This window comes from Sander lucioperca, chromosome 1 (genome assembly GCF_008315115.2).
Source record: "Sander lucioperca isolate FBNREF2018 chromosome 1, SLUC_FBN_1.2, whole genome shotgun sequence".
NCBI classification, from domain to species: domain Eukaryota; kingdom Metazoa; phylum Chordata; class Actinopteri; order Perciformes; family Percidae; genus Sander; species Sander lucioperca.
This window is the reverse complement of record NC_050173.1, coordinates 33,824,189-33,851,584: the sequence shown is the minus strand read 5'-3', so window position 1 is coordinate 33,851,584 and position 27,396 is coordinate 33,824,189. Positions and strand designations below refer to the sequence as shown.

The window sequence follows — 27,396 nt, the reverse complement described above, 5'->3', positions numbered from 1 at the left end:
AGTTTTGCAGTGACAGTTTGCTATCAGGCCTTGATACTTCAGAGGTTACAAAATTAGTTATGTAGTTTTCTAATCATTTTAAAGCCAGCCAGGGCAGCAACTAAGTAAATGTCATGAGCAATTAATCAGTCTATTATTATTATTATTATTATTATTATTATTATTATTATATTTTTTCAATTAATCAATGTCTTTTCAATTTTCATCTATAAAAGTGAAAAGGCCTTTTAGGAGTGGGCGATATGGATAAAATCCATCACAGTAGATGTAATTCAATATCACACTATTAATACATATCGTGATACAGTAAATTTTCTGTGAATTCAAATGAAAAGTGAATTAAATACCTGAAAAATGAAGGTACACTGATGCAAAACTCTTGCAAACCCAATATTGCCATACATTATCCCTGCACACTGATTGATTGCAATATTGCCAGCAATGGTCTAAAGGCGCTGATACACCAACCCGATTATCGGCCGTCGGACAGTCTGGCGAGGTCGGTGACTCGAGTCTGTTTGGTGTGTTCCGTGCAGTTGTCAGTCAGAGGAACTGTTGGCGTTCATTTTGACCGATTTGACATGTTGAATCGGCCAGTGGGCAGTCGGACTCAATGACCAATCTGATTGGTGGAGTGCTAGCCCTTGACTGGCGATCAGTGCACAAGAAAACCGGAGCTGACAACGGCAGTATCTTCTTATTACTAGCCATCGTATTTTCTTCCGTTCAGCTAGTAATGACAACAACAATCTTTCTTGACTACTATCAACACTCTCTGATGAAAACAATGACTGACGACAGCGTGCTCTGTGTTTACTAGGTCTAGAGAGATGTACCGTCATTTCTGGTTTTAATTTTTTGGGCGACAATACGCGCAGAACGTACGCTCAAGTCGGTGTCGCTGCGGTGTGTTCTGAGGCACTTTTTTGACCTCGGGGAGCCGACTGATCTGTCCAACTGCCTTTTCTGCTGACGGTCGGCCGTCGGGTTGGTGTGTCAGAGCCTTAATACAACCAATTATATTAAAGGGATAGAAATCTTGGTATAAATAGTATGGCACAATCTCTGATGGTTGACAAATGTATATTGCATCATTGTACATATCATCATAATGCCCAATTCTACTGCGTATCACAATTTCTTTGAGCCCAAAGAAATTGCTTCAGTTTTCTTGTTTTGTTTAACCAACAGTCTAAAACCCAAAGATATTCCATTTAGAGGGCTACAAAACATAGAATACCATCAAACACTCATGTTCAAGTGGCTGGAACAAGCAAATGTTGGGATTTTTTTCTTGATACATGACTTACAATTATTAATTATCAAAATAGTTTCCAGTTATTTTTGTGTCGATCAACTAATTGAGCAAAAAAGCCAGCCCACAACATCACAAACTTGAATCTCTTTCTACAATATTATCCTTGACAGAAAATCAAGCAGGTGGAGAAGCAGTTTAAAGATGCTGGGAGACACAAGAAATGTTTCTGTAAGGTTTACTGAGTCGAGAAAGACTGCTGCACACAGAGCTGAAATAAATAAATGAAATAATTTTATCGTAATAATTATAATAACCATCATAGTAAGATTGCTTATTTAGGGTTTCTGTCTTCTTTTATATATAATATATATATAACTTTCAATAAATTGTTCCCTTTAATATTTTTTCCCCTGTGTGTATGCATGAGACTTTGGTTTGTTCCACTGAATGTCCTGGTAGCAGCATTCTGTATCCACGGTATCGCACGGGAGCATCATCCCCTGGGTCGTTTCTATAGCAATGCTAATAGACAAGGCACCCTCCCCGCCGTCCTCGCCCCTGCGCTCGTCATCCTCTGCACCTATAAGTTGAGAGTGTCCTGGGGGGGGGGGGGTTGTCTTTGGTTGTCGTTGGTTTGGTTTGCTGTGATTGGCTGGCTGTTTTTGGTGCAGCTTGGTTTTTATACATTCCAGTTCCTAAAGCTTCAGTCCCTGCAGTGAGTTGTCACAGGTTCATGCAGGACTGGATGGTCCCTTTTCGGAGTCCCTCGTGATCCATGAGCTTCACTCATGGTTGTTGGTGCACTCACTCGCTCACACACACACACACACACACACACACACACACACACACACACACACACACACACACACACACACACACACACACTCTTACATACAGTTCATCGTCTTGTTCTTACAAACGCATTTATTCAGTAAGTCACTTGCTCGATCATTCCCTCATGCATCTTTATGTCATCCATTCATCCAACAGTCTCACAGGTTCACACCAATTTAGCAGTGAGACAAAAATAAGTGTGTCACATGTCAACAGTCCATTTTTGGTCCATTTGATCTGTGCAGATCACTCTATCCCTTTGTCCACTCTGCCGTTTTCCTGTCTTCTTCTTCTTCTTCTTCTTCCTTTTTTCCCTTTATCCGTAGGCTAAGCACCCACTCTCTTGTTCAGTCAGTCTTTCCCACCCTTGTTCTCCCTCTGTATGGTCCAGCTGTAATCCCATACTTGACATTATCCAGCTGGTCCAGAAAAGGAGACATGAAGGCCTTGTGGTTTTTGAGATTGTGGAATAAAGGCCTTCGTAGAGCCTGGGACTCTGGCTGCACTTCAGGTTCCCTGTCAGTATTTCTGGCCTAGGAAGGGAAGCAGACCAGGTCCATAGAGCTTCCAGCGATGGACCAGTCCAGTAATGGTCCAGTTGGTCCAGTAAGGGAACTAAAATTGAGAGGAATGATCACTAACTAGTGGCAAATTAGTAGGTGTAAAGCTAAACCCCATGAATGATTCATCAAGTTTCTGGTCAATGTTTGTCCCAACGAAGGGAGGTGTTCAGTCGTGTGTGACAGAGGAGATGATTGGGTTAGCCATTAGCAGGCTCTGGTAAAGGCTTTAGATGACAAGACAGCGGGTGCTAGCATTAGCCACTACTAGCGGGGCCCGGTAGCACGCACCCGCTTGCCCCGCTTGCTGACGGTGGTGAAGCGAAAGGGGGTGGTGAGGTCGGGCTGCTCCCCAGGCGGGAAGCGCTTCATGAAGTGTACGTCCTGCTGGTTGGGGAGAGTGTGGGGGCCACGACGAGGACGCCCTCTTTTGGTGAAGCCAACATACCAGCCTGTGTAGCGCGCTGACATCAGAGCTGTGTAGTGGTTTTCCAGAACCTTTTCCACAAAGACGCAGTCATCACTTCGATTACTGGCCTTCTGAGAGAGCAGATAAACCACAGGTACACACACGTGCACACACACACACACACACACACACACACACACACACACACACACACATGGAGAAACAAAGAGAGGCTGGTCAGAAAACTAAGATAATTAGATTTTTGATAATGTCGATAAAAGAAAGAAGTCTTACCTTTCCTACCAGCTTGCCGCGGCGGTTCATGCACAGGTAGAAATTGGTTTCTTTGCCCCGGATTCTCACCTGGCTACCAAAGGTATCAGCCTCCACTACGAGCTGGGCTTGTGAAGGGACAGACAGAGGGACAGACAGACATTAGAGCCGCAGGCAATACAGAGAAATAAAGTTTGTTGTGTTTGCAGGATTTCAGAGGTTTATTAGGTTGTATCACACAAAAATTAGAGAAAGGAATTAGACAACATTCAAGCTTACACGAACAAGCCCATGGCCATGTAGTGTGGCACTAATTGCACAGATTACGAGCCACCAATAAATAAAATTTGGCTTTTTAAAACCAGATAAGGCATTCACATTAAATCACAGTTTTAGGATTCATAGTTGCTATTAAATGTGCTGATAAATCACAGGCCGATGTAAATGTCTCTGGCAGGACAGATGGTTGTCAGATAAGCCTGGTCACACACATGGATGTAAGGCCACTGACCACAAATGGGCCTCATAAAAAAAGATAACAGCCAAGAGTAGACGGAGCACGGTGGGCTGAGAGCAGCGGGAGAACACTCAGACTGAGTGTCTGCGATACTGTTGTTTAAAGGTAAGTGCATGTGCGCGTGCACCTATGTGTATTTGTGTGTGCAGGTGCATGCATGTTCATCCTTCCAGGCAATACCGCTTCACCAACTACACATGTTCAGAGAGCGCTTGTGCCTGTTTAAAAATAAATTCCTAAAATGGTTCCTACATGACCTTAGTCAACAAAAGGGGTCAAGAGAAATCAATACCTCCCTCCCTCTTGCCCTCTTCCGCTCTCTTCCCCCAACTATTCTCTCGTCTCCCTTCTGCTCTTTTGCTTCATGTTTATACCTTCATGCACCTGCCTCTTCTTTGCTTTATTTCTTCTCTCTGCACTTGGTTCCCCTGTGTAATATCTCATCGCCATAGTTGGTCAGTTTTGGATGGAGTGTTCAGTAGGCCCTATAAGAGTGGTATTTGTCAATAAACAGACAGGCTTGTGCATCTACGGTCCCATCTATGGCTTGAAGTGGCGTGTTAGCAACCTGACATGTTTGTGAATCGACGGGATGTGCAATATGAGCCACCGCTGGAGCACATGCAGAAATATGAACTCTTGCTTTCTTGCTTTGCTTTCTTCTGCCCATTGATTCTGTGTGGGGTTTAAGAATGGGTTAGACATCATTACAGACAGAGAAAGGTGGAGAGGAAGAGGGAGTGGGGGATGGACAGAGGGAGGATGGAGGGAGGGAGGGAGGGAGGTAGGGAGAGGAAGCCTGCTGTTTTAAATCCAGGGGAGACAACAGGGAGGATGAGAAATCAATGGAGGGATCGATGAAGGAGATGAGTTTCTAACACTCGGTCCGACACTCTACCTGCCAGGCTTCACCCGCTAACTCACACTTTTTTTCACTAACACCTTCACTAACCACCTCTCTCTTTCTCTCTCTCTCTCTCTCTCTCTCTCTCTCTCTCTCTCTCTCTCTCTCTCTCTCTATTCTTTTGCTCTCTTGTGAATCATTGAGTCAGCAGCCAGTCGATGAGGTCTTTGTACTCCCAAGACAAGCTCCACTGCCCCTCTGCCAAAGCCTGGGGAGGCATGTGTGTGTGCTTTTGTGAGTGTGCCTGCACAGTTGCATTCTGTATCCATTCATGCATGCACTTGGTCAACCTTCAAGTCTTTGTACTTGCAGCCGTTAGTCTGTGTGAATGTGCATGTGTGTGCAGGAAACAATCTAACTGTGCATACACTCACATGTACCAAAGTGTTTGGCTGTGTTCTACTGTGTGTGTCTTACCAAATTTGTCTCCATCTTCTCCTCGAGCGCTGATTTTGCGTCCTAGCACCTGGACGTGTTTGCCGCTGGTGCGACTGTAGAGCTGGTAGACCCGGTGGTGTCGCCGACTCATGGTGTCTCGCACCTGCGTCTGGTTCTCCACATGCACACTGAAGTTGACCCCATCCACACCAAGTACCTGCTGAGAGAACACACACCAAGGCAGACACACACCCAGAGTTACGATCAGGCTTAATGAACTGCACGTACTACCAATATACAACTTGTTCTTTATAATGTACGATTGCTCTTTGTCATGCACGACTTTCATGAATCTTACCTGTAATGGATTGCACATCACCAGCAACATCTGGATACATCTAGAAAAAGTAGAAACAGATGAGTTTAGAAATATGTAAGCAACATTGAATGTTGGAAGAGTTATGCGTGACACCATCATTTCCATCTCTTTCTTCTCTGCCGTTCTTTCTGTTCAACATCTCTTTTCCTTATTGGGTGATTACTCACACTGCTGGGTGTGTGGCTGGCACAGAGACATGACATACAGACAGGCAGATGTCCAGGCATCGGCAGACAGAAAACACCCAGAACAGTGTTTATCGTTACGCTACCAGCCTTCTGTCCAAACCCATTTTCTGACCCGTTCATGACTTTCGCCACACCAAAATCTGGCCTCCAAATGACCTGATTGGACCATGGCGAAATGGCAAACATGCCGAGACAACTAGAACATGTTTTGGTTTGGACATCTAAGGGACTGGGCTGGCTTATTTGGCTGCTCTGTGTATGTAGACAGCTGGGCTGGACTACAGGTGTAGGCTTCACTGTGATGTGGTTTTGGAGAGTGACGGACTGTGGTTACATTTAGAGATGCTATGAATAAGTGAGAACACGAGCTTCCAAAACGTGTAGAAAAATAATTTATGGAGGAATCAATTGGTGGGGAGTAATGGCAGTGATGTAGCATGCAGAATTAATATGTATTGTCCTTATTAAAATACAACATGTGTATTATTTCTTATTACTTACTTATCCGTCTGATCAGGACATTTATGATTTAAACAGCTGGTTACAGTTAGAATTAAAATTTGTCTCACTTTATCACATTGCTTAATTGAAGTGTAGACCTTGGATGTATCAAATGTTATTCACAACTTTAGTAAGGGAGTGATAGTGTTGCGCAAAATCTACTCTGGCAGTCCTTGAACTGTTCTGAATTAGTGGCTGAAGACATGATGAAGTTCAGAACCAAGTGTGTGGGCTGAAAAGCAATTCTACGAATTTTGTCTTTCCCCACCTCGTCTTGTGCTATCTCTCTGCATGCCTCTTCTCTCTCTCTCTCTCTCTCTCTCTCTCTCTCTCTCTACTTTCCCTGATGTGTTGTCCTCCCTATCTCTTCCCTACCTTATCTCTCCCTCTCTGTCTCTCTGTCCACTCTACCTTTCTCCTATCGTTCCCTGCCTCCTATCTCCCTTTATGTTGGGGGTTAGTAAGGTGACTCCTCCACACTGTCATGGGCATGCACACAGATGTGCCGATGTGTGCAGGGTGTATGTGTGTGTACAGGAGGAGCAGGCAGCTGACAGCTGGGCCAAAGGAAAGACATATGCACTTCTGAGAGAGGGCGATAGCGAGGAGAGAGAGGGGTAGACTGAAAGGTACACAAAGGGATAGGGAGAAGGAAGGTGATGTAAGATTAAATAGAGGGGAGATGGTGGCGTGCGACCTCTGATATATAGCAATTGTAAGTCGCTTTGGATAAAAGCATTAGCTAAATGACATGTAATGTAAAATGAAGCAAGAGAAGGCTGACAGATAATGAGAGAAGTGAGAGATAAAATCAGAAAGAAGATGCACAGATGTGACAAGGAGAGGGTGAAAAAAGACGAAGGTTACATCTTGAAGGAAGGAGGAGAAAAAGTGGCAAAATGAGAGACAGTAGTGTAACCACAGAGTGTGGTCTGGCATGAGAAGTAGACAAAAAGATAAATATGGGAATGAAAGAGGAGGGGGGTTCAACTCATGCACGTCGTAACACATGTCACTTCCTCCTGACTAACACACACATATAGATATACTGTACATATTCTCCCTTCCCTCGTGTTTCTTAGCATTTCTTTCCCATAGCTGGTGTGTTGGCCCCTGAGTCACTCTAATAGATGCAGATATCCTGGGCAATGCAGTAGAGAGTTGGCCCTCACATTTTGCCTGTGCAGACGAAAAAACCTGAGCGCCTGTGCATTGTGAGGACTCTCAGCTGTTAAAACACCACGGCTGCACTGCCACCGAGGACACTGCAGGAAAAGTGCCTCGCACTGGATTCCCCCACTCCCACAAAAGCCACAGACACTCCATATTATGCCAGCCACAGAGAGAAAGAGAAGGAGAGAGGAAGAAGGAGACAGGATCAGCCGGGGGTGGGGGAGGGATGAGAAAATGAGAGAATAAAAGAGCGCTGAGTAAAAGTTGGGGAGAGTAAAGACAGGAGGAGGTATGGAGAGAGGGAAAGCCCGGTGCGCGTTGGCCGACTGCCAAAACAAGCAAGGGTCTGACATCATAAACCTGCGTCCCAGCAGATCTACCATATGGAGGCTGCGGTTAGACTAGCAGGCCTCAGCAATGAGGACTGGGCAGCAGCATGGAGTGAGAGTGGTCGGCCTGGTGGGACTCAGCACAGAGCGGTGGTTTCAGCTGTGTGTAGCAGTGGTTAGCGTGGTAGGCCAACACTGGAGCAGTGGGCTTCAGCATGGTGTAAGAGTTTTAGATGTTCAGCAGTGGGCCTCGGTAAAGAATAGTGGTTAGGCTAGTGGGTTTGTGAGTGGTACATGTATCAGCAGTAATAGGCCTATGGTGGAGCAATGGTTAGAGAAGCAGAGGGCCTCATAATGGAGCTGTGGCTTTATGAGAAGAGCAGTAACAGGTTGTTGGGGCAAAAGGCCCTTGGCTTTTCTCACTGGCTAAAGACTTTCAGTATGATCATACACCAAGGATGAAGTGACATGGCTGTGGTAAAACTGATAGGCAAGGAGGAAATGAATGGAAAGATGATTGGCTTTGAAAGACCTAAACTAAAACCAGCAGACTAAACAGTGAGACTGCTCCTCCTCGGATACTGCCAGGGGCGCCATCATTCATCAGTTATTAATTCATACTTTTTATCTGAGCAAGTATCTGTGGAAAAACGGGGTATAGGCAAGACAGGAAGACAGATGTAGGCAGTTAGGTGGGTAAGTGGAGAGAGTGTGAGGGAGACACACACGAAGAGAGAGAAAGTCAGGCAGACACCAGCAGCAGCAGCACACACCCTGTCCAGGTTGTGTGAGGAATGAGAAGTATCTGGAGATGACTGCCATCTGGGAGAAGTACAGCCGACACAAAGAAAGAAAAATAAATCCCTTGGCTTTTAACAAGACACACCTCAAATGGGCAAACTCAAGCCCCCTGAGTCTGTATCCTCCTCCCTTATATTTGCTCTTGGCACTTTATCATTTTCCTAGCTCACTAGATAAAGCCGGTGTTATTTGACTCAACTTCTGAAATATTTTCAATAAGGAAAAAAAAAAAGCATTTTCTTGGCGATGGGAAAATGGCCTTTTTCTAAGCCAGCCTGGCCATCCCTGAAGTAAATGCAGATGGTGATGGAGATGTTTATGGCAGGTTTTATGAGTAACAGGGCCCTGACTCTGACCCAGTGACCCTGAACTGTCAGCCAATCAAAACAGGGCCTTCCATGGCATGTTTTCTATGGGGACTGATGAGGAGTGATGTAATCGTTAGACACTGCAACCTTCCTCTCCATCATCTTCGTATGTAGTTAGACCTGCCAGGAAACTAGTTCAAACAACTATAGAAAGACATAGAACCTGAGTGGATAAATACGATTATTACACGATAAAGTGATAAAAGTGACTTACAATACGGTCAGCGTGGAAAGAAGGGGCCACATTGCTTCCCCCCTCCACTATGGAACTTGTCCCAGAGACAGTCTCCTCGCTCGGTCTGGGCCAGTCCGACAGTCCGGAGAGTTCCCCTCTGTGTTTTGAATCCGCTGTATGTAGTGCAGAGTCAAAGAGTCAGCGGACACTCCCGTTGGCATCGGCGGCGGCGTGCCCAGGTTTTCCCGGTGTGGGTAAATGTGCGGGCGCGGGCAATTTGGGGTGTGAGGTCGGGGTAACTGTGCCACTGTGACCGCCGGGCAACCTCTAACAGCTGTCCAGACCGGTGGAGAGACGAATGGGCGGGGTAGCAAAGGGGGAAGGTCAGGGCTTTAAAGGCTGCGCGTCCTCGACAAGGAGAGGAACAGGTGAAAGCGCGCTCACGCGTCACAGATAACCAACTGCAATCGACCTTGTTGACCCTCAGAGTGATGCTCGGCCCTGTGGACAGATGCGGTGCGGGCGTAATCTTCTACGTAATCCAATGCGTAACGTTTCAGCGCAACAGCAAGTTTCTGGTCACCAAAATAATTTCTGTAGTCGGTGAGATGATAACAGAAAGTGGAGTGTTTGTTCCGGCACAGGCAGGAGTAACAGGCAGGTTCAGTCCCAGCAGACCAGGGTCAGGAGCTGTTGGAGGTGGGCTACCTGGGCTGGCTGATGGAGCAAACGGCGAGCTGGAGACGGGGGCTCTGCGGGCGCAGGGTAATGCAGGGTTGCCTCGGTCATGACTGCGCCCCCACGCTGGCTCAACGGGTCTGTGGCTCAGGTAACACCGACCAACAGTGTCCAACAGAGAGGGTGATAAGGTTCCGGAGAGGTCCAGCTCAGAGGGGTATATGGAGAGTGCTGAATGAAAATAGGATAATAAAGGGGAAAGAAAGACGAGGGAGGGGTGGCTGGAGAGGATGGGAACAGCTGTGACTGGGTGGCGGACTCAGCCTCCCGCGACACAGCGAGGAAATGACAGCCGCACTTTGCACCTGATTTTCTGGACTTCCCCGCTTGCCTCAGCCGCTGGTAACCGCCTGGCTGCAGTAGTCCTCCCTGCGCCCTCTCGACACAATACCAGCCAAAACACAGCACGATGACATCACCTCAAAAATGTTTGAAGGGGGAAAATGCAATCCGATCTTTTTATTTATTTTTTTAAACGTAGAAAGTTTAAGCAGTTTCTCCGAAGACGAAAAAAACTCGAAAGTCTCCTCGTTCCGAGAAAAGCGAACTCCGTGGTGCAAGAGAGGAGTCGAGCTCACCAGTTTCTGAAGAAATAAAAGTTAAAACGTGCGCACTGGAAACGTGTCTACCCAAAATCACAATGACAGATCAACTCCCAGATCAGAACCTGCACCGTCCCTCTTCCCCTTATGTTTGTCTCCCTGTTTCATTCAGACACCAGAGGAGAAAACGCAAGAGAGAACGCAAAAAGAACCCAGTCGTGCGTTTTATCCACTTCACTGGTATAATGCAGCTTCTCCCTTTCAAAAATGCCAATGTTTTCTTCCATAAAAAGCTCTTCTTGAGGGGGCTGCATAGGAGAGGCGCGTCGGCAGGCACAGACCTCACTCCAAGAAAAACCAGAACAAGATTTTAACAGACGCGGATCAATCTTCCCTCCCTCCCTGCCTCCTCTCCTCACTCCCTCCCACCTCTCTCTCGCTCCCCTCTCTTTGCCTCTCACACACACGCACATGCACACTTATTGGATCAAAATGGGATTAGTCAGTCGCTATGCGATGCCGACCCAACTTACACTGCACAAATATTCATTTTAACAAGCGTTCCGTTCTGTGAAAAACATCTGCTAATGAGGTGAGATAATTTCACTTGTTTAGGCTACAATACAAATCAACTTGTTTCTTTAATTTTCACGAATCAGGCCATTTTCCCGTTATGTTATTGTGCCTTGTTTCAACTTATATTTGTTTGTGGAAATTCCTGAAACAAGTAGGCTAAATGCATTGGAAACAATGTGAATGGTGTCATAGTATCGAGAGGAATTCATTCGTTTCAAGAAAATACGATTTTCAAGTGGATTTCAGAGCAAATTAATGTCTGTGACAGAAAGAGAAGGTAAAAACTTTATCTTTTTTTTTTTTTTTTTTTTTTTTTTTTTAAATATCTCCACAAAACAAAGACACCTGCCTCAGTCAAATGAACATCTGTCTTGCGGACGTCTTGCCCTCCATTATCTCCCCTGAAGATAACCTTACCCCTGCAGCCTCAGTGGCCCCGGACTCAGGGTGGAGGGCAGTGCACTCACACACCCTTCAGAGCCGCAGCGCTTTCAAGTGATGTATTTTGACTCCCCATTTCATAACTTTTAAGTTAAACCTTAAGAGGGAGAAATGAAACGGAGAATGAGAGACAGTCGGGAGGGCGGTATGTAAGCACGGATACGGATCCAAAACGAACATTTCTCAGGGATTTCGGCAGCAACGCCCGCTCTGCGCTCCCAAAACTCCCTCTCACCGCCGCACAACCGCAGACGGTCAGCCAAGCCAACACAACACTCCTGCCATACCTTTCATTCACACACACACAGACAGACAGACAGACAGACACACACACACACACACACACACACACACACACACACACACACACACACACACACACACACTGCACAGAGAGAGTGAATAGAGTAAAAGAGAGAGAGAAAGAGTCATCAGGGACAGTTATCTTGGCTCCAAGTGTAGGGTTATTCTTTTCAACGTACTTTCAAATCACAACACACACACACACACACACACACACACACACACACACACACACACACACACACACACACACACACACACACACAAACTGGACAGGGTTGAGCTGGGCTGGGTATGGGTACTGTGGTTGAATGCCTTTCCAGTCATGCTCCATAGACAAGCCTCTGGCCTTCTTTCCTACTACTGGCTCTCTGTGTCTTTGCACCTGTGTCTGTGTGCTTTTTCGCTGCTCACCGCACTGCTGCAAGGGACACAAGTGTAAATGTTGTGGAGAGGGATTTGAACCACATTCTGGTAATGAGGAATGAGGCCCGTCTGGTACTCTTAAGCCCAGATGAAAGGGTTCAGAACAGGGACTATAGCACATCTTGGTACAATGTTGGAGTAAGAAAAAGCAGACAGAATAGCTCAACTCCATTCACATACTGTGCACAAAAGCCTGATTTAACAGTAGTAGTGGATTTGCAGATATAGTAGATTTTCCAAAAGGATCCTGATGCTGAGATGATCTTCCCATTGTAAATCTGGCAAATTTATGTTACACTAGGATTCTTCTGGGAAACAAGACTTAGTGTATCTGGCTCAGCAGTATGAACATGTGTTGTGGTTGAAATACAAAAAGAAAATAAAGGACAAAATTAAACTGAGCCCCATTCACATCTGGAGTCACAGACAGTTATAATAACATATTGTTCATACCTCAATTGTAACTGTGATTGGTTACTCATTAAACAAACCTGCAGCAAGTCTCAGAAATTACTTATAGCTTGCTCTTTCTGTGGAGTTTTGTGCAGAAATGTTACCTGGGTTTGGAAATCACATTTCACGTACCTTACCCAAAAAAGAACAAAGTTAGGGGGAAGTATTTTTTTTAAACCAACCAGGCACACAAGGCCTTTTCTTCCTCCCTCTCTCCTTCTGTCACATCACTCTTTCTTTTTCATTTTCATTTTCTGTCCTCCCTATCTGTCTTTTTAATCTCCCCGGCTGTTTTTTATCTGCTCACTCTGTCCCTCCCTCTGTTTGCAGCCAGCATATTGATTGCCCATGTCTTTGCCTCTGCAGCTTCTGCCTATTGATCCCTAGCTAAGACACACACACACACACACACACACACACACACACACACACACACAAACTTGTGTGCACAACACACATCCTCAAACACATGGATGTCCCCTTTCCGTTTCTCCGCCCTCAAAAATCTTATTTTCATGTAGACCAACTTTGCCACACACATTATTCATAAATGCACACATGCTTGCACTCACATGTGCACAAACATACAGAAAGAGACACACAGCAGGACACCTATTTTTTTGCATATACCCTCTGTTGTGTTGAATAGACTTGGCATTGATGGACGTTATGCCTTTGTGCTCCTCTCTCGACTCATTAAAGTGAATGAGAGCCGTGTGTGTGTGTGTGTGTGTGTGTGTGTGTGTGTGTGTGTGTGTGTGTGTTTCTGGGGCCCTAGCTGCTGTAGGTCTGGGCCCAGCCGCTTTTACTTTGTATCTCTCTCTCTCTCTTTGATTGGACCTGTAGGCTTCTTCATCCAGGGAGCCTGGTCAATATGGCCATTCTGTCTAGCAATTAACATCGATCAGCGCTCGTCAATACCGTCAGCACCCAGACAAAGACCCAGGGTGCATTGCGTGTGCTTGCCCTTTCTCTATCACAGCCCAACAAATCCCCAAACAGCACTCTCATTATATGAGAGCATTCTGGCCTGACCCCAAGGTCATCATGGATGAGAGGCATGGTGTGCTGGACTCTATGTTATGGGTGACTGGAGTGGAACCTAATGCAGAGCTCGGAGCGTTCTGAGCCACGGGCCAGTTGTTGGCTCATTATGACAATTGTGTGTGTGTGTGTGTGTGTGTGTGTGTAGAGGTTTGGTTGAGGAGTCAAGTTTAGATATCCTTGGTTTGGATGTAGTGAAATACAAGTTGGCAGACAGGCAATATCCCCGCTGTGTACTCTTAAGTGTTAGACACTGTGAAAACTTTGAACAGTATAAATGCAATCCATCATTCTGGTGACACACAGATTTGGAGTTTTCAGATGTGTCAAGTGCAGTGGATTGTGTCCAATTAGCTGTGTCTATGAGGTATTGGCTGTATATGTTTAAATGGGAGGAAGGACCAGGGAAGCAGGCCTGTGTATATGTGGGATCACTGGAGGGAGAGAGGCTTTTGGCTTTGATTAATACCTGCAGACAAGGGCCTTAAACTTCACATCAGATGTTGAGATGTCAGGCTAACATCGGCTTCTGGGATAGATATCCGTACTCTGTTAATCACCAGCCAAGTTTAAACTGTTCCCCAATGTGTAAATGTATGAGACACTTAATAAAGGCCCTTTGATGACAGGGGGGCCCATGCGAAGTCAAGGAATGCGTACAGTGTGCTGGGCTTTGAAATGAGAACCTGTTCGCCACTTGTCCGCGTCTGCGAGATGAGAGAATCGACAGCTGCAACTAAGTGAGAGCAGGAATTAATTAGCGGAGAGTCGTTTGTGCGATAGTGAGCCGCGGTTGAGATGAAGAGAAAAGCAAAATATTGTTTTTATTAGCGACGATGTTGGTGGTGCACAGCCTGCTCCCTTCTCCTGCAAGATTAATCCAGTGAGCATGAACGTTTACTCTCCTCCGATGCACAATCCATTGCAGCTGTTGTCTCTATACATAACACAGCTGAAGCACTGGAATAACTTTACTTTGACACTTTCAAGTTGGACGGATTGATGCTGCTTTGGACTTGTGTCAGGGTAATTATTCATGTAATCTAGCTTGTCATTGTAAGGCCAAAGCCTGGTTTTGCAGAGTGAATCAGGTAGTTGTGTTCTTTGGGCTACACCTGCCTTCTTAGCGTGATACATGATACAATTTTCATTATGGAAGTTTTTCAGTGGCTTCAGGAGTTTATTGTCATTGTTGTGAATGAGGTTTGCCAACATTTGAAATCCAGCAACTAGATTGTCTCATCTTCACCTCGGTGCCATCTGGCAAGGCCGCTTATTGAAGTTTGGACAGTTTGCATTGATGAGGTGGTTCGTAAAAATCATAAAGACATCAAACTTGGAAGGAGCCATCTTCATGCACCTGGATCAGCATCATCAGGAACTCATGACAGAACCTTAGGCAGGGACCAACAATTCAAGAACCTCTGACCATCCCAATGAAATTATTAGGCACCATCTAAATATTTTATTTTACTTTTAGATGCACAAAACTAAAGATAAGATGTTACAACACTGCAGGGTAAACACAAAAAGCCCTGTGTGATAGAGATTTACTGCAGCAGTGGCACTGCATGCTGTCTGACACTGATTGGCAGGGGCTGTTTAGTGCGCTATGTGAGGATGTAGAGAAGAAGAAAAAGATAATTGCTTTTGACCAATGAGGTTGTACATAAATATGCAACACTCAGCGACTGGGTTGATGTTTGTGTAATTATGGTCCTCGTGGTTGTGTGTGTTTGTTTGAGTTAGAGTGTCATGACCCTCAGTGACAGAATGTGCACAGCTGAGTATGTGGAGTTTGTGGCTATAGTGTAAATGGTTACAAGTATATGCAAATATTGCATCAACAAGGGTATGCACAAAGTTGTGTAGGTGTGTTTCATGACTGCAGCATGCATGTGTGTGTGTGTGTTAAAGAGAGAGAGAGAGAGAGAGAGAGAGAGAGAGAGAGAGAGAGAGAGAGTTATCCTACCCTCGCCATGCCTAGTGATGTGAATTGCAGCTGTGGCTTGTGTTGGACGCTGCTCCAGCATGTTTTTTTTCTTCCTGTTTCATGTTCAAGCACTCTGCGATGGAATCCATGATCATGGTAACCTTCACTCCTGTCATCTTTTCTGTTCATCTTGTCCACACTCCTCCCTTCTCTCCTCGTCCCCCTCCTCTCCACTAAGTGCCCTTTACTCTTCCATCCTCCTCTCTGCTTTCCTTTGTGCTGCTTCTGCTCCCTCTTACTGTGTCCATTTCTGTTTTTTCCCCTCTTTCTGCCCCTTTAGCCTTGCCACCGGGCAGAGGAGGAACTGTAATGTTTATGAAACCCTTTAATGTGCTATGTAATTACCCTGGCAACACCTCCCATCATTACTCATGCCAATAAAGCACCTTCAAATTGACATGTCAGAGTGGGAGAGCAAGAGACAGAGAGAGAGAGAGAGAGAGAGGGACATAGCACACACACTTTCCATCATTCACCCCCCCTCCCCCATTAATCTTTCCTCCTTTCTTGTCTGTCCTCAGTCTCCATTTGTTCATCTCTGTTTTGTCGTTTCTTTCATTCTTTCCATCCACAGCTCCTTCCTCTCCCTCTGCATCCCCTTCTCTCCAGCTCACTGTGACTTCTGCCAGATGCCCAGGTGGTGGTCAATTACAGCACAACTCCTTTTGGAATAACAAAAGCATTCTTAAACTTGCTCCACTGAGCCTATTTTAGGAAGACTTCTCTGTATGTTGGAAACTGGGTGAATGGGCTTGAAGGAGAGTAAGAGGGGGGGGGGCTTATAAAAAAATCTTACTTTTCTTTATTTCTTACTGAAAGAGTGTAAATGAGGATGCATAAAACAGGCAGGCAGCTACAGGAGTAGCCTGAATGGTGCATTCCTAACACAAATTGTTGTGAGTAATGCAGAAATGTTTGTTTATGTTAAAAAACTTCCATATGAAATTAACACATACTCACATCCTCTTACAGCAGTCCCTCCCTTTCCACTGCACCCACCCATGCTAGTCCTCAGGTCACGTACCTCCCACTTAGACAGCTGAGGCCCTGGCCCTTCTTGTGTTAGCACTTATGCTAAGTCCCAGAGCTTTTCTCTATCTTTACTGTGAATGCTCAAACCTCATTTGCTGCCTTAATATTGGGCTCTTACTGTAATACCCTTTGCCCACCTCTGTTCATCTGCGGCTGTAGCCTCTTATTCTTCCTCTGTCCTTGCAAAATCCTCATTTATAAGACAAATATTATAACGAATTAAGCAGCAAAACAATGGGTGGGTGTCTGCCTGACGTCAGCCTGCATTTCATTAGCAATCGCTAGGCTAACGCGTTCCATATGGAGGAGCCTGCAGGGTAGCCCCCTGCTGCCCAGCCTCAGCCGAGCCCAGCCTAGCATGGCCCAGCTCGACTTGGTTGCCACGGTCTGCCCCCACCCTCAGTCAGCCCCAAGTTAGGACCCCATCCGGGCCCCTGCCATTATGTCATCTTTAATTTGGACTTGTCACACATCACCTGACACCTACCCCCGTCATGCTGTAACCTTTTGTCCCGTTGGAGTGAAAAAGCACTCCGGAGGCTTTCTCCCTCTCCATTTCTCTCCCACTTTGCCTGTTGTTTTATTCTCCCTTTTCTTCTCATTCTTTCGCTTTCTCTCACGCTCTTTCCCCCTTGCTCACACTCTCTCTGTTGGCTTCTGTCACTTCCTCCCTTTCTCTCTTCAACCTCTCACTACATGTACACCCACCTGCCTTTCCACTCTGCCCTTTGTCATTCAGACTTAGGTTAGATATGTGAGTTTACATGTGTGTGCGTTATGAGCAGAGGAAACAACCAAAAAAAGATTCAGACAGGAATCTGATGACACCTCAGCTCAGTTACCGATAGCCCTTTTCCCAGACCCCCGACAGATGAGCTGAATGACAGTGATATATGGGAAGTGACAGTCAGAGGGAACGTGAAGTGCTCTGGAAAGAGCTAAATTATAGCACATGTCAGGATTCTGGAGTCAGACTGGTGTGTTGGACAGAGCTTTGGACTTCTGGAGAGCGGCAGGGCCGTGGGGCTGTCTCCTGTGATGGAAATATGGAATGTGACGGATCTCTGGAATTTAATAGAAGTAGAAGGACAAAGATGGAAGCACAGAGAAAAAGTTGAGAGGAAACATTCATGATCAAGCATGAATTTATGTGCTCAATGTGCACCGAAACAAAGGTGGATATGCATGTGCAATACAGGTGTGATGTGTGCAGGTACTTGAGAGTGTGGCTTGGTGTTTGTGTGTGTTTGCACGCTTGCCCTTTCCTGGCCTGTGTATCTATATGTATAATCATGTGTTCTTTATGGCCCATGTGCACTGGTGTTTGTGGGTTGCTGTGCACACCCATGTGAGTTGATGGGTGTCTCTGGTAGCCGTCCCTCATCACTGGTCTGTTCCCCCAGGTCTCTGCTGTTGGCTTTACTCCACTCTCCTGTTCTGCCATATGCTTTGTGTGCTCAATTCTATTCTATTCTGTTGCTGAAAGTATGACTAACTAGAGCAATTATACAGATAATTGTTGGCTTTGACTGGTTTGAAGCTCAAAGTTGGATGATTAAATTCATGAGTTCTGAAAGCTCTATTTTTATATCTTGCAAGTAATAACTCCCCATTGCTTCTGCAATACAAAAATGAATAAATCAAGCAGTGACAGCTGGTGGACAACCACTTGGTTAAAATTATTCTCTTCAGCTCAATGGCCTGTATTCAGCTTGGATAGAGGAAAATTATTTTTATTATGAAGGAACTATCCTATTTACTACCCAAATGATCTGTGAGAACTGCGCTGCCCGAAGTGAAAGGAAATTTCAGAGGCTATAAATACCTAATCAACTACATATTGGATAAAACACTGAAAATGGAAAAGGAACAGAGAAACTCATAATATACACAACTAAATTATCTACTTGAAATTCATTTCTATTGTGCAAAGCCAAGAGAATATTCCCACGCATTTTCAAAGGTTGCACAGCAGTTAAGAAGCTACTCGAGCCTCGTCGCTTTTTGAACATTCCTATAAAACTGATAATTGACATTTTCCATATACAGACGAGTGACAAGTTAAAGAAACCTGAATAAACGAATGGAGAAACATAACGGATGCAGATGTTTCCACAGAGGGCACGAGGGGTCACTGAATGGTTTGATGAGCATGAAAATTATGTGAATCATATGCTATGGCTTTTACAGTCACAATCTCAACACAATTAAATACCTGTGGGAGGTTTTGGACTGACATGTTAGACAGCACTCTCCAGAACCATCATCAAAACACCAAATGAGGAACATCTTTTGGTAGAACGGTGTTCATCCCTCCAGTAGTTTAGAGTCTGAAACAGCTTCAATGCCAACTATTTCATACATTTACAGTGCTGAATAAAATATATTAAACCCAAGATGATTTTTTTTTTGGCTTCAGCATTCAATCAAGTGGAGTGATATCGTATGCATCTTTTAATACACAGTTTCCTGTACTCTGCATGACAGATAATAGAAAAGTTAATTTTTGACTTGGAAATGGTAGTTTGACAAAACAATCTTTACTCAAGGTCCACTCACTTAATTGTTCTGGTGCTTTCAGTTGCACACTTCCTCAGTGGAAAGAGTTTGCCTGACATGAAGATATCATTAAGTGACAAAGAACATATCTGAACAGCGACATGAGTTACGGTCTGTGTTGTGTATACAACCACTTGAACAACAACCACTTGAAGACTGAAGTTCCAGACAGAGGTGAGAACTGAGCCATCGCCATCTGCTGAAGAAGACCATGAGATGTGGTTGAAAGTTCTATACAAAGTAAGTGGACCTTGAGTTAAGATGTTTTTGTAAAATTGTATTTGTTTGAACAACAGCAGAATCATTTGAATTTTAGGATTATGTGTGGCGGAGAGGTTGCAGGGAGGTGTTTTTACTTTAAGGTCACTGACTTTTTTGTTGTGTTGAACAGACAGAGGACTGTGTCTTCTGTGACAAAAATCACAATGTCTACATCAACACTTCAGGTGCTCAGGTATATCACTAAAACATGAAGTTTTCACCTTTGTTTTTATTCTGCGATGTAAACCGTGTCGACGTAGTGAAATTGTAGCACTTTTTTAACCAATAACTGTCACATTATGTGAGCTGTACTTTCAGCATGCAGCTAAAATCACAATGCCTGCACTTTCAAAGTAGTGAGTCTGGCTTATAAAATGACAGTGGTGGAGTGGTAAATACCAGAGTGACAACATCAGACATTTGTTTAGTGAGTTTGGAGTGTCTGGTTGCGCGGTATGCTCAGTAGCAGTGTGTTTTCAGTGGCTGTGCCGTATGTGTGTGTGTGTGTGTGTGTGTGTGTGTGTTTGAAATCATGGTTTGTTCATATGAGGGCAGTTTACAATTTGTGTGTGTGTGTGTGTGTGTGTGTGTGTGTGTGTGTGCGTGTGTGTGTGTAGACCGTGTCAGTAGCTTGTGCGTCCAGTAGCATGGCGTGTGTGTGTGTGTGTGTGTGTGTGTGTGTGTTGGCTCTCTGTGGGGTTGTTGGTTGCTCATGCTGGTTGGAAGTTTATGATCAGTATTTTCCGGCTTGCATGACTTAGCGTGTGAAAATCCATTCACACTCAAAACACACACATACACACACACACACACACACACACACACACACACACACACACACACACACACACAAATGGTGTGTATCTTGATAATATTCCATGGTGTGTCCGTTACTGTATGGTAGTCTTGGTAGCGGTACAATGTGGGGGTAGTCAGGGTGTGTGTGTAACTTTGTGTGTTTGTGAGTGCAGCTGCATGTTGGTGTGTGTGGAATGAGTGTAAAAGACATTAGACACCACCGTTAATGGGCTTAATCAATGACAGATGAAATTCCTGTTGTTTTTCTCACCGCAGCACTGTCTGCTCCAATAGAAACAAGGCACAGAATGTGCAGAGAGACTGATGGGGATGACTGAGGTTGGAAGTCTCTCTCACACACACACACACACACACACACACACACGAGTGCTGCGAGGAAAGGTTCTACATTGGCATGGACCTGCTTGCATTTTGCTTCACCACAGAGTTTACGAATTGTATGAAATATGCATATCACAAATAAACTATGCATACAGTGGTCTTTGACTTTGTTACAGACATACGTCCACACTCTTACACACATACTTGCCAAAGTCCTTTCTGTGCTCCAGCTGGGGACCCAGCTGCAGTGATGTCATTGCTTGCTGCCACTTTGCTGATTGTGACTCTTATTGAAAGCAGAGCACTTTGATTTGGCTTCAAGAGCGGTCACTGTGCGCACGCATACACACAATACACAACCACTAAAATAGATTGCACGCATTATGCATATACGTACATGTACGGTTCATACCATCAGCATATTTTGAGCCTACACACACACACACACACACACACACACACACACACAGTGCTTGGATCATAGTGGCCACAGTACTTTAACAGCACTTTTCCAAAGTAGACAAACAGCTTGAATACTCAGTAGATGAGATGGAAAGCAGGATGAGAGGGGAGGAAAGCAAAAAGGTTGTGCCCCTGAAGACTTGATCCAGAAAGAGAGAAAGAAAAGAGAGAGAGGAAAAAAGTGAGGGAGAGATGGGAACGCAGCATTGACAGTTTGCTTTGAGAGCAGAGATAAGAGAGATGAAGTTACGCAATGAGGGAATGTCTCCTTTGCCTTTCCAAGCTATCCCCAAATACATCTATCTCCCTCACACATGTACGTTTATTCACACAAACACCTTTCACACAGCATGCAGACAAATACACACTCATAACTGTGTGCAGATTTATGTATAGACACACACACACACACACACACACACACACACACACACACACACACACACACACACACACACACACCAAATAATCTCTGCCAGAACTGTTTTCTTAACTATCAAGATCTGATATAAAACATCATTCTCCTCTTAACCTCCCCAACAGACACACATGCACACACTGACAAACTGTAAAAGTCCTGCCAGTGTAAAAAGCTGAAAACATATGAAAACAGTTCTGAACAGTTTCCCCATATTATGGTCCATCTGGAATTGTCCCAGCACCCCCTTTTTCCTCCTGCGCTGGCCTTCGCTCTGTGTCCTCAATGCCAGTGGCACAATCTCAAGTTCTCAACCCTCTGTCACCTCCTCCACCACCCCCCGAGACCTTTCTACCCATTCATGTCCCTAGACCCTATTCGTTTGCCTTTCTAAACCTTTTTGCCCTGTCCCCTTCATGTCCCCCCTTTCTCTCCCAACTTCCCCCTCCCCTACTTTCTCCTCTGCCTTGTATACACTCGTCTGTTGGCATGTCCTCTGTCTTTCCAGCCTTTGAAGGCTTTTCAGGCTGCTAATAAAAGACAGGTCCCCACCACAACAAAAGGGCTCAGCGCTGCCTTTGAATAAACAGTTTATTTCACTTTTTTTTCTCTCCATCATAGCCCCCCCCCCACACACACACACACACACACACTCTTGGCTAAGGGGGAAATATGTGCACTTGCTATGTTTTTTTTTTTTCATGTGATCACAATGCTCTGTAACAGATTAACAGAAGACGAGGGAGGGAGAGAGAGAGGGATAAAAAAAAAAAAAGGCAGAAGAAGGAACAGAAAGAGAGCAGGTAACTGTGGCAACCTTGGCCTTCAGAGTAGAGCTGTGTGTGTGTGTGTGTGTGTGTGTGTGTGTGTGTGTGTGTAGTCTGTCAGTCAATCTGGTTGTCTGTATCTCCGTGCTGACTCGGCCCATATTGTTTAGGGGTCGTGGGACACATGCTCACCTCCCATCTCAGCATCTTATCTTCGGAGCAGTGCAGCACACTCCTATAAGCACCTGTAGTCTGCACTCTAAGGTAAACTCCCCAAACCACATTAGGCCTGTGTACACTGGCAACACCTGGCTTTTCCCAAGGGGATTCGAATAAACATCTAGTTGAAGAGAGACCTGTTTTGTTGAATAAACTGGAACAACCTGGCTTTGAATCTGAGCGTAATCCACCAAATCCAGGGGATTCACGTCAAAGTAAAGTTGACAATTTGTCCTGTTTACAGTGTTTTCTACATTTCTACCTCTGTATTTATCTGGGTAGAAATGACTTATAAGGCATATTTGAAAAGGTGTACTCCCCCCCTCCCTCCCTCCAGAATGTAAATAAGGAACTAGACCCAGAGTGGCTGTTCGCTGGAAAGACACTCTGCTACTGATCGGAGATCCAATAGCCGGGCCAGGCTGGGCAGGGCAAAGTGCTCCCTCCAGCAGATCTGGACAAACATAAACAGCTCAAAATATTTGAAATGTATGAGGTGAACCTTAATTTGTCTCCTCAAACACTTTCACAACCTCAATGTGGACGGAAATCACTTGAAAGATACATTTATTAAGCACTTCTAATATGTGTTTTCAAGTGCTCAGAGTGAATTCAGCTACTTTCTTGCCCGGGTGTATTTCCCTGCTCGTTTCAGCCCAACCCACACAAGCCACAGCCAGATTGTAACACAACCAAATGCTGCACCGGACCAAACCACAGCTCGCAACTCCACATCCACCAGGAATTTCTCTCCTTCTCTCTCAACCTGTAACTCCTTCCGGCTCATTCTTTTCTTGTTCGTCCACCACTCCTCCCTCTGTCCTCTTCTGTTGTTTGTCTACCTTTGCCTTTTTACTCCCTCCTCTGTTCTGCTCTTTGACTCGTTCTTTCTTTTTTCTGGTACTGGCAGGCTGTGTTGCCGCAGCCCCAGAGCTCAAAGTAAATAAATGGTCATTTTTCGGCCTCTTTCTCTTGGAAGAAAAATATCAGTGAGAGGAGCATGTGTGTAAAGGTTTGTGTTAACTGTGCACATATGTGTGTGTGTGTGTGTGTGTGTATTCATCCGCCAGTGTGTGCATATCTGTGTGTATATATGTGTGTGTATGTGTGCATGTGTGTATGAGGCAGCAAACCACAGGCTTATTGGAGCTATTAGAGAGCTGGCTGAGCAGCACAGCATAGCAGCACCAGATGGGCAACTAGGAGTAGATACAAACACAAACACACACACACACACACACACACACACACACACACACACACACACACACACACACACACACAAAACACAAACTATGTACACAGACACATGGTGCACATTAATATTGACAGAAGAATTATTAATACATACAATACACACGTGCATAAACAGACTTTGAAATGTATGCAAACAAATTGATTACACACGTACACTTGCGCACAGCTTGCATGCACAACTGCCACACACTCTGGAGCCCCATGATGCTCCTGATGAATGATGGACGGAGTGAGAGTGAAGACGGGTGACACCAGAGAGCATCCCTTCATCTCTGTCACCCAGCTAATCCCTCTATCCTCTCATCCATTACGTCACTTTGCCTCTCGCCAGACACCCCCTCTCCAAACCCTCATCCTGCTCTGTGCGTCAGTCGCTTACTCTTTCCCTTCTCCGTTTGCCTACTTTCCTGCATTAGATCCATCTCTCTCTCTCTTTTTCTCTCATTTCCCTACGCTCACTCTTGGTTTGGTTCTAATTTTAAAAAAATTATTTTTTTTAAATGGAACTTCGGTTTATGTTTTTGATTTTTACGTTGAAACACTGTACCATCTGTGCAGTTTCACATGCAGTGGTGGAAGAGGTACTCAAATCCTGAAGTACTGTAACACTACAATTTTAAAATACTCAAAGTCCTGCATTCAAAGTTCAAGTCAAGTTAAGTAAAAGCACAGAAGTATTATTACCAAAGTGAACTTAACGTATCAAAAGTAAAATCCTTGATTATGCAGAACGTGCCCTAGTCAAATATAATATTATTAAATAAATGCTATTATTGGATTATTATTTCCAATTTACTAATGTGTAAGCAGCATTTTAATGCTGAAGCTGGTTAAGGTGAAGTTAATTTGATGTACTTTATAAAATTTGGGGCTGTTAAATCTTTAACAGTGAGTCATATAATATAGAGTCATATTTATAAACTGGTGGTATATTTTGAATATAAAAACTTAATTTCCAAAGTAACTCGTACATAAAGTTGCAAGATAAATGTAGTCAGTTAAAAATGGACAATATTGTCCTCTATGGAGCAGTGGAGTAAAAGTACAAAGTGACATAAAATACTCAAGCTAAGTATGTCAACATTGTATTTAGTACTTGAGTATGTAATTATTACTAGTTGTTTGCACATGCGCCCTCACTCATGGACCTGCACAAATATGTGTATCTATGGACACCTACTGTACTGTATGTATGCATAAAGATCATTGTAAAGGGCCTAAAACATAACATATCCTCCTTTTCAAATTATCTTTAACATTCCTGCCTTCTTATCATTCAAATAATTTGTATCTCCTACAGCTGTATGCTTTATTGCAACCTGTTTTGTGAAATGTATCTTACTTGCATAGCATTAGGGATAACCTGTCCAAAAAGCCCTTTATATTTATTACCAGTGTTTTGAATCCCACAAAACATTACAGCTTACACTTATCAGCTTCCCAAAAGTCATAGTAGCTTTTCTAGAATTTCTTATTTTCCCTGCAATGTTCCCTTTGCATCTCCCTCTTGGCCAGCAGGAATTTACTACAAGCTCCAGCGTTACCCCTAACATTCTCCCATTTGTTATCCATCAGGCTCGGCACAGTTATTGGAACGTTGCAGTTGTGCTTCCCGTGGCGTGGATGCGGCCGGCGGGCACGTTCTTGGGGTTGCAGTAAAACAAGCGTCTAATGGCACCCCCTGTAACCACAGCAAAGGGGGGGCACGCGTCACCAGCGCTAACCCAGGAAATGCTTTGGTTGGCCACAGGGTAATTGGGACTGTCCCATGTAATTTGGGCGGAGAGGCAGGCAAGTTTGGCCGGCACTCCTGCACTTGTCTCTCCCTGGCTGTTGGTCAACTACACAGCACTACAGAAATGACAAAGGGATGGAGGGAGGGGAGGAGGAGAGATGGAGAGATAAGAGATAAGGGTGGGTTTAGGGAAATTGGGAGAATGAGTGAAGACAGAATACTGAGAGGCTGCATGGAAAGAAATCAGTGAATAGAAAGCAGGAGGAAACTGTAGACATTGAGGGAGCGGATTAGCAGTGTGTGTGCATGTGCATGTGTGTGTTTAAAGGAGTGTTACAGCAAGTAGAGAAAGTAAAGTGTGGCGTGTGTATGGTGGGCATTATTTTTCCCCAGGTTCTCCTCCGCTGAGGCCGATGGAAAATAGGAAAGGGGAGCAGGGGGAAATTCAGCTTAGTCAGGTCTTCTGCTCCAGCAGTGTACTCATCACAGTGTGTGTGTGTGTGTGTGTGTGTTTTCTCTGTCTGTCAGGTCCTCTTCACAAGCAGCGCTCACTTTAAGTGGGACAGACAGCTCGAAGACTTAGGAGTTCGGTGTTCGAGTCTGAAACCACAGGTGTGTCTTTGTGTGCACACACTTGTACCTACTGTGTGTGTGTGTGTGTGTGTGTGTGTGTGTGTGTGTGTGTGTGTGTGTACATTTTCTGTGGGTACACATTTCTGTTTTGGTGTGAGTAGGTTTAAATGTGTTGGTCATGCATCTGTGTTTTTTTGTACATGTTTGTGTTTGTATGTGGTATAATACATGTGACTGGCTATACGGTGTTGAGTGTGTGTGTGTACCTATGTGAGTTTAACCTTGCTAAACACACGACTGTGCAGTAGAGTGTCTGTAATCTCTTTGTGTTTGTAGTGGCTGCTGTGTCATACCTGTCTGCCTCTGCAGATTCTTTCGTATTAGTGGAATTAGATGGCTTGTTCCGTATGTTGTCTCCGTGTGTGTGTTCTGTCTGCCTATCTGTCTGTGTTTTCTTGGCTCGCTTGTGTGTGTTTGAGTGCATGAGCAGGAATATGTCTGCGCTCTGCTTATGTTTATGTGTGTGTGAGCGTGCATATAGAAATGTGCAAGAATGTGAGTGTGTGTTGCAGGCTATGGGGTCACCGGCAGGTCCTCATCTCCTCAGACCAGACCAGACGATGAGGAGGGGAAGCGGCTTGGTGCGGTGCAGAGCGCAGCGGTGTGCTGTGGAGCAGTCTCCAATCTGGGACATGGCCTTGGGCTGCGACTAAATGAAAAATGAAACAGTGCAGCAGCGGGGCCTTAAATGTTTGTAACTCGGAGACTGGCTAAACCATGCAAAACACAAAAACACACACAGAGCAGACTCCAAACAGATCTCCCACAGAACAGCACCCTCTGACCTGCTTTCCTGGCCTGGTTCTGGCCCGAATCCAAACCTAGTCAGGTACACACCAAAGGCGATTTCTCCTCCAGTGGCCTGCCTTGGGTTTATTTTCCTTTTAAAGGCTGCTTTGTTTTCATGATTAATCAGAGTGAAGGGTTCTCAAGCAGGATTCATGACCGCAATTGAATGCATTTTTAACTTCAATAAACAAAATATTTAAGTGTTGTTGTTCTTTGCCCCAGATTCTTGCGTAACAGTAATACTGTATGTTTAACAAAGCACAGATGCTGTATCAGCCTGGAGACATAGGTCTGCATTACAGAGGAAAAAGACAGGGAGAGAGACTTTTTAAGAATGTCCCTACCTTTGGTTCAGCCACAACACACACGTCCTCATCCAGCCAGGGCCAAAGGCTGGCCGAGCCCAAGAAACACTCTGACCTCTCTCTGGGCAATGCTGAACTATTCAGCTGGTATCATGTTTTCTTTGTGACATTTGGGTTCTGCTCTCCACATGTGGCTGTGGGGGGATTTTGGGTAATACAGGAATAAACTTAAGTGAAAACAGGGGAAGAAGGG

General features: G+C 44.8%; 1 protein-coding gene and 1 long non-coding RNA gene across 3 annotated transcripts; one reads left to right on the top strand and one right to left on the bottom strand.

Annotated features, from left to right (window-relative positions):
* Positions 1 to 1,066: 1,066 nt before the first annotated feature.
* On the bottom strand, positions 1,067 to 10,730 carry fgf18a (fibroblast growth factor 18a). Of its 2 annotated transcripts, none has more exons than XM_031303451.2 (5): positions 9,090 to 10,730; positions 5,495 to 5,534; positions 5,176 to 5,353; positions 3,359 to 3,465; positions 1,067 to 3,195 (listed from the first exon to the last, which is right to left on the bottom strand). In XM_031303451.2, exons 1-5 carry the CDS (start codon positions 9,119 to 9,121, stop codon positions 2,923 to 2,925), a joined length of 630 nt encoding a protein of 209 aa, XP_031159311.1. In that variant the 5' UTR covers positions 9,122 to 10,730; the 3' UTR covers positions 1,067 to 2,922. The 2 variants fall into 2 exon arrangements, with proteins under 2 accessions (XP_031159311.1, XP_031159310.1); XM_031303450.2 differs by having other exon boundaries at positions 5,176 to 5,356; positions 9,090 to 10,728.
* On the top strand, positions 3,105 to 27,080 carry LOC118495441. Its single transcript, XR_004897858.1, has 4 exons — positions 3,105 to 3,218; positions 3,800 to 3,959; positions 25,945 to 26,028; positions 26,562 to 27,080. It is a non-coding gene; the product is annotated as an uncharacterized LOC118495441 (long non-coding RNA).
* Positions 27,081 to 27,396: the final 316 nt, after the last annotated feature.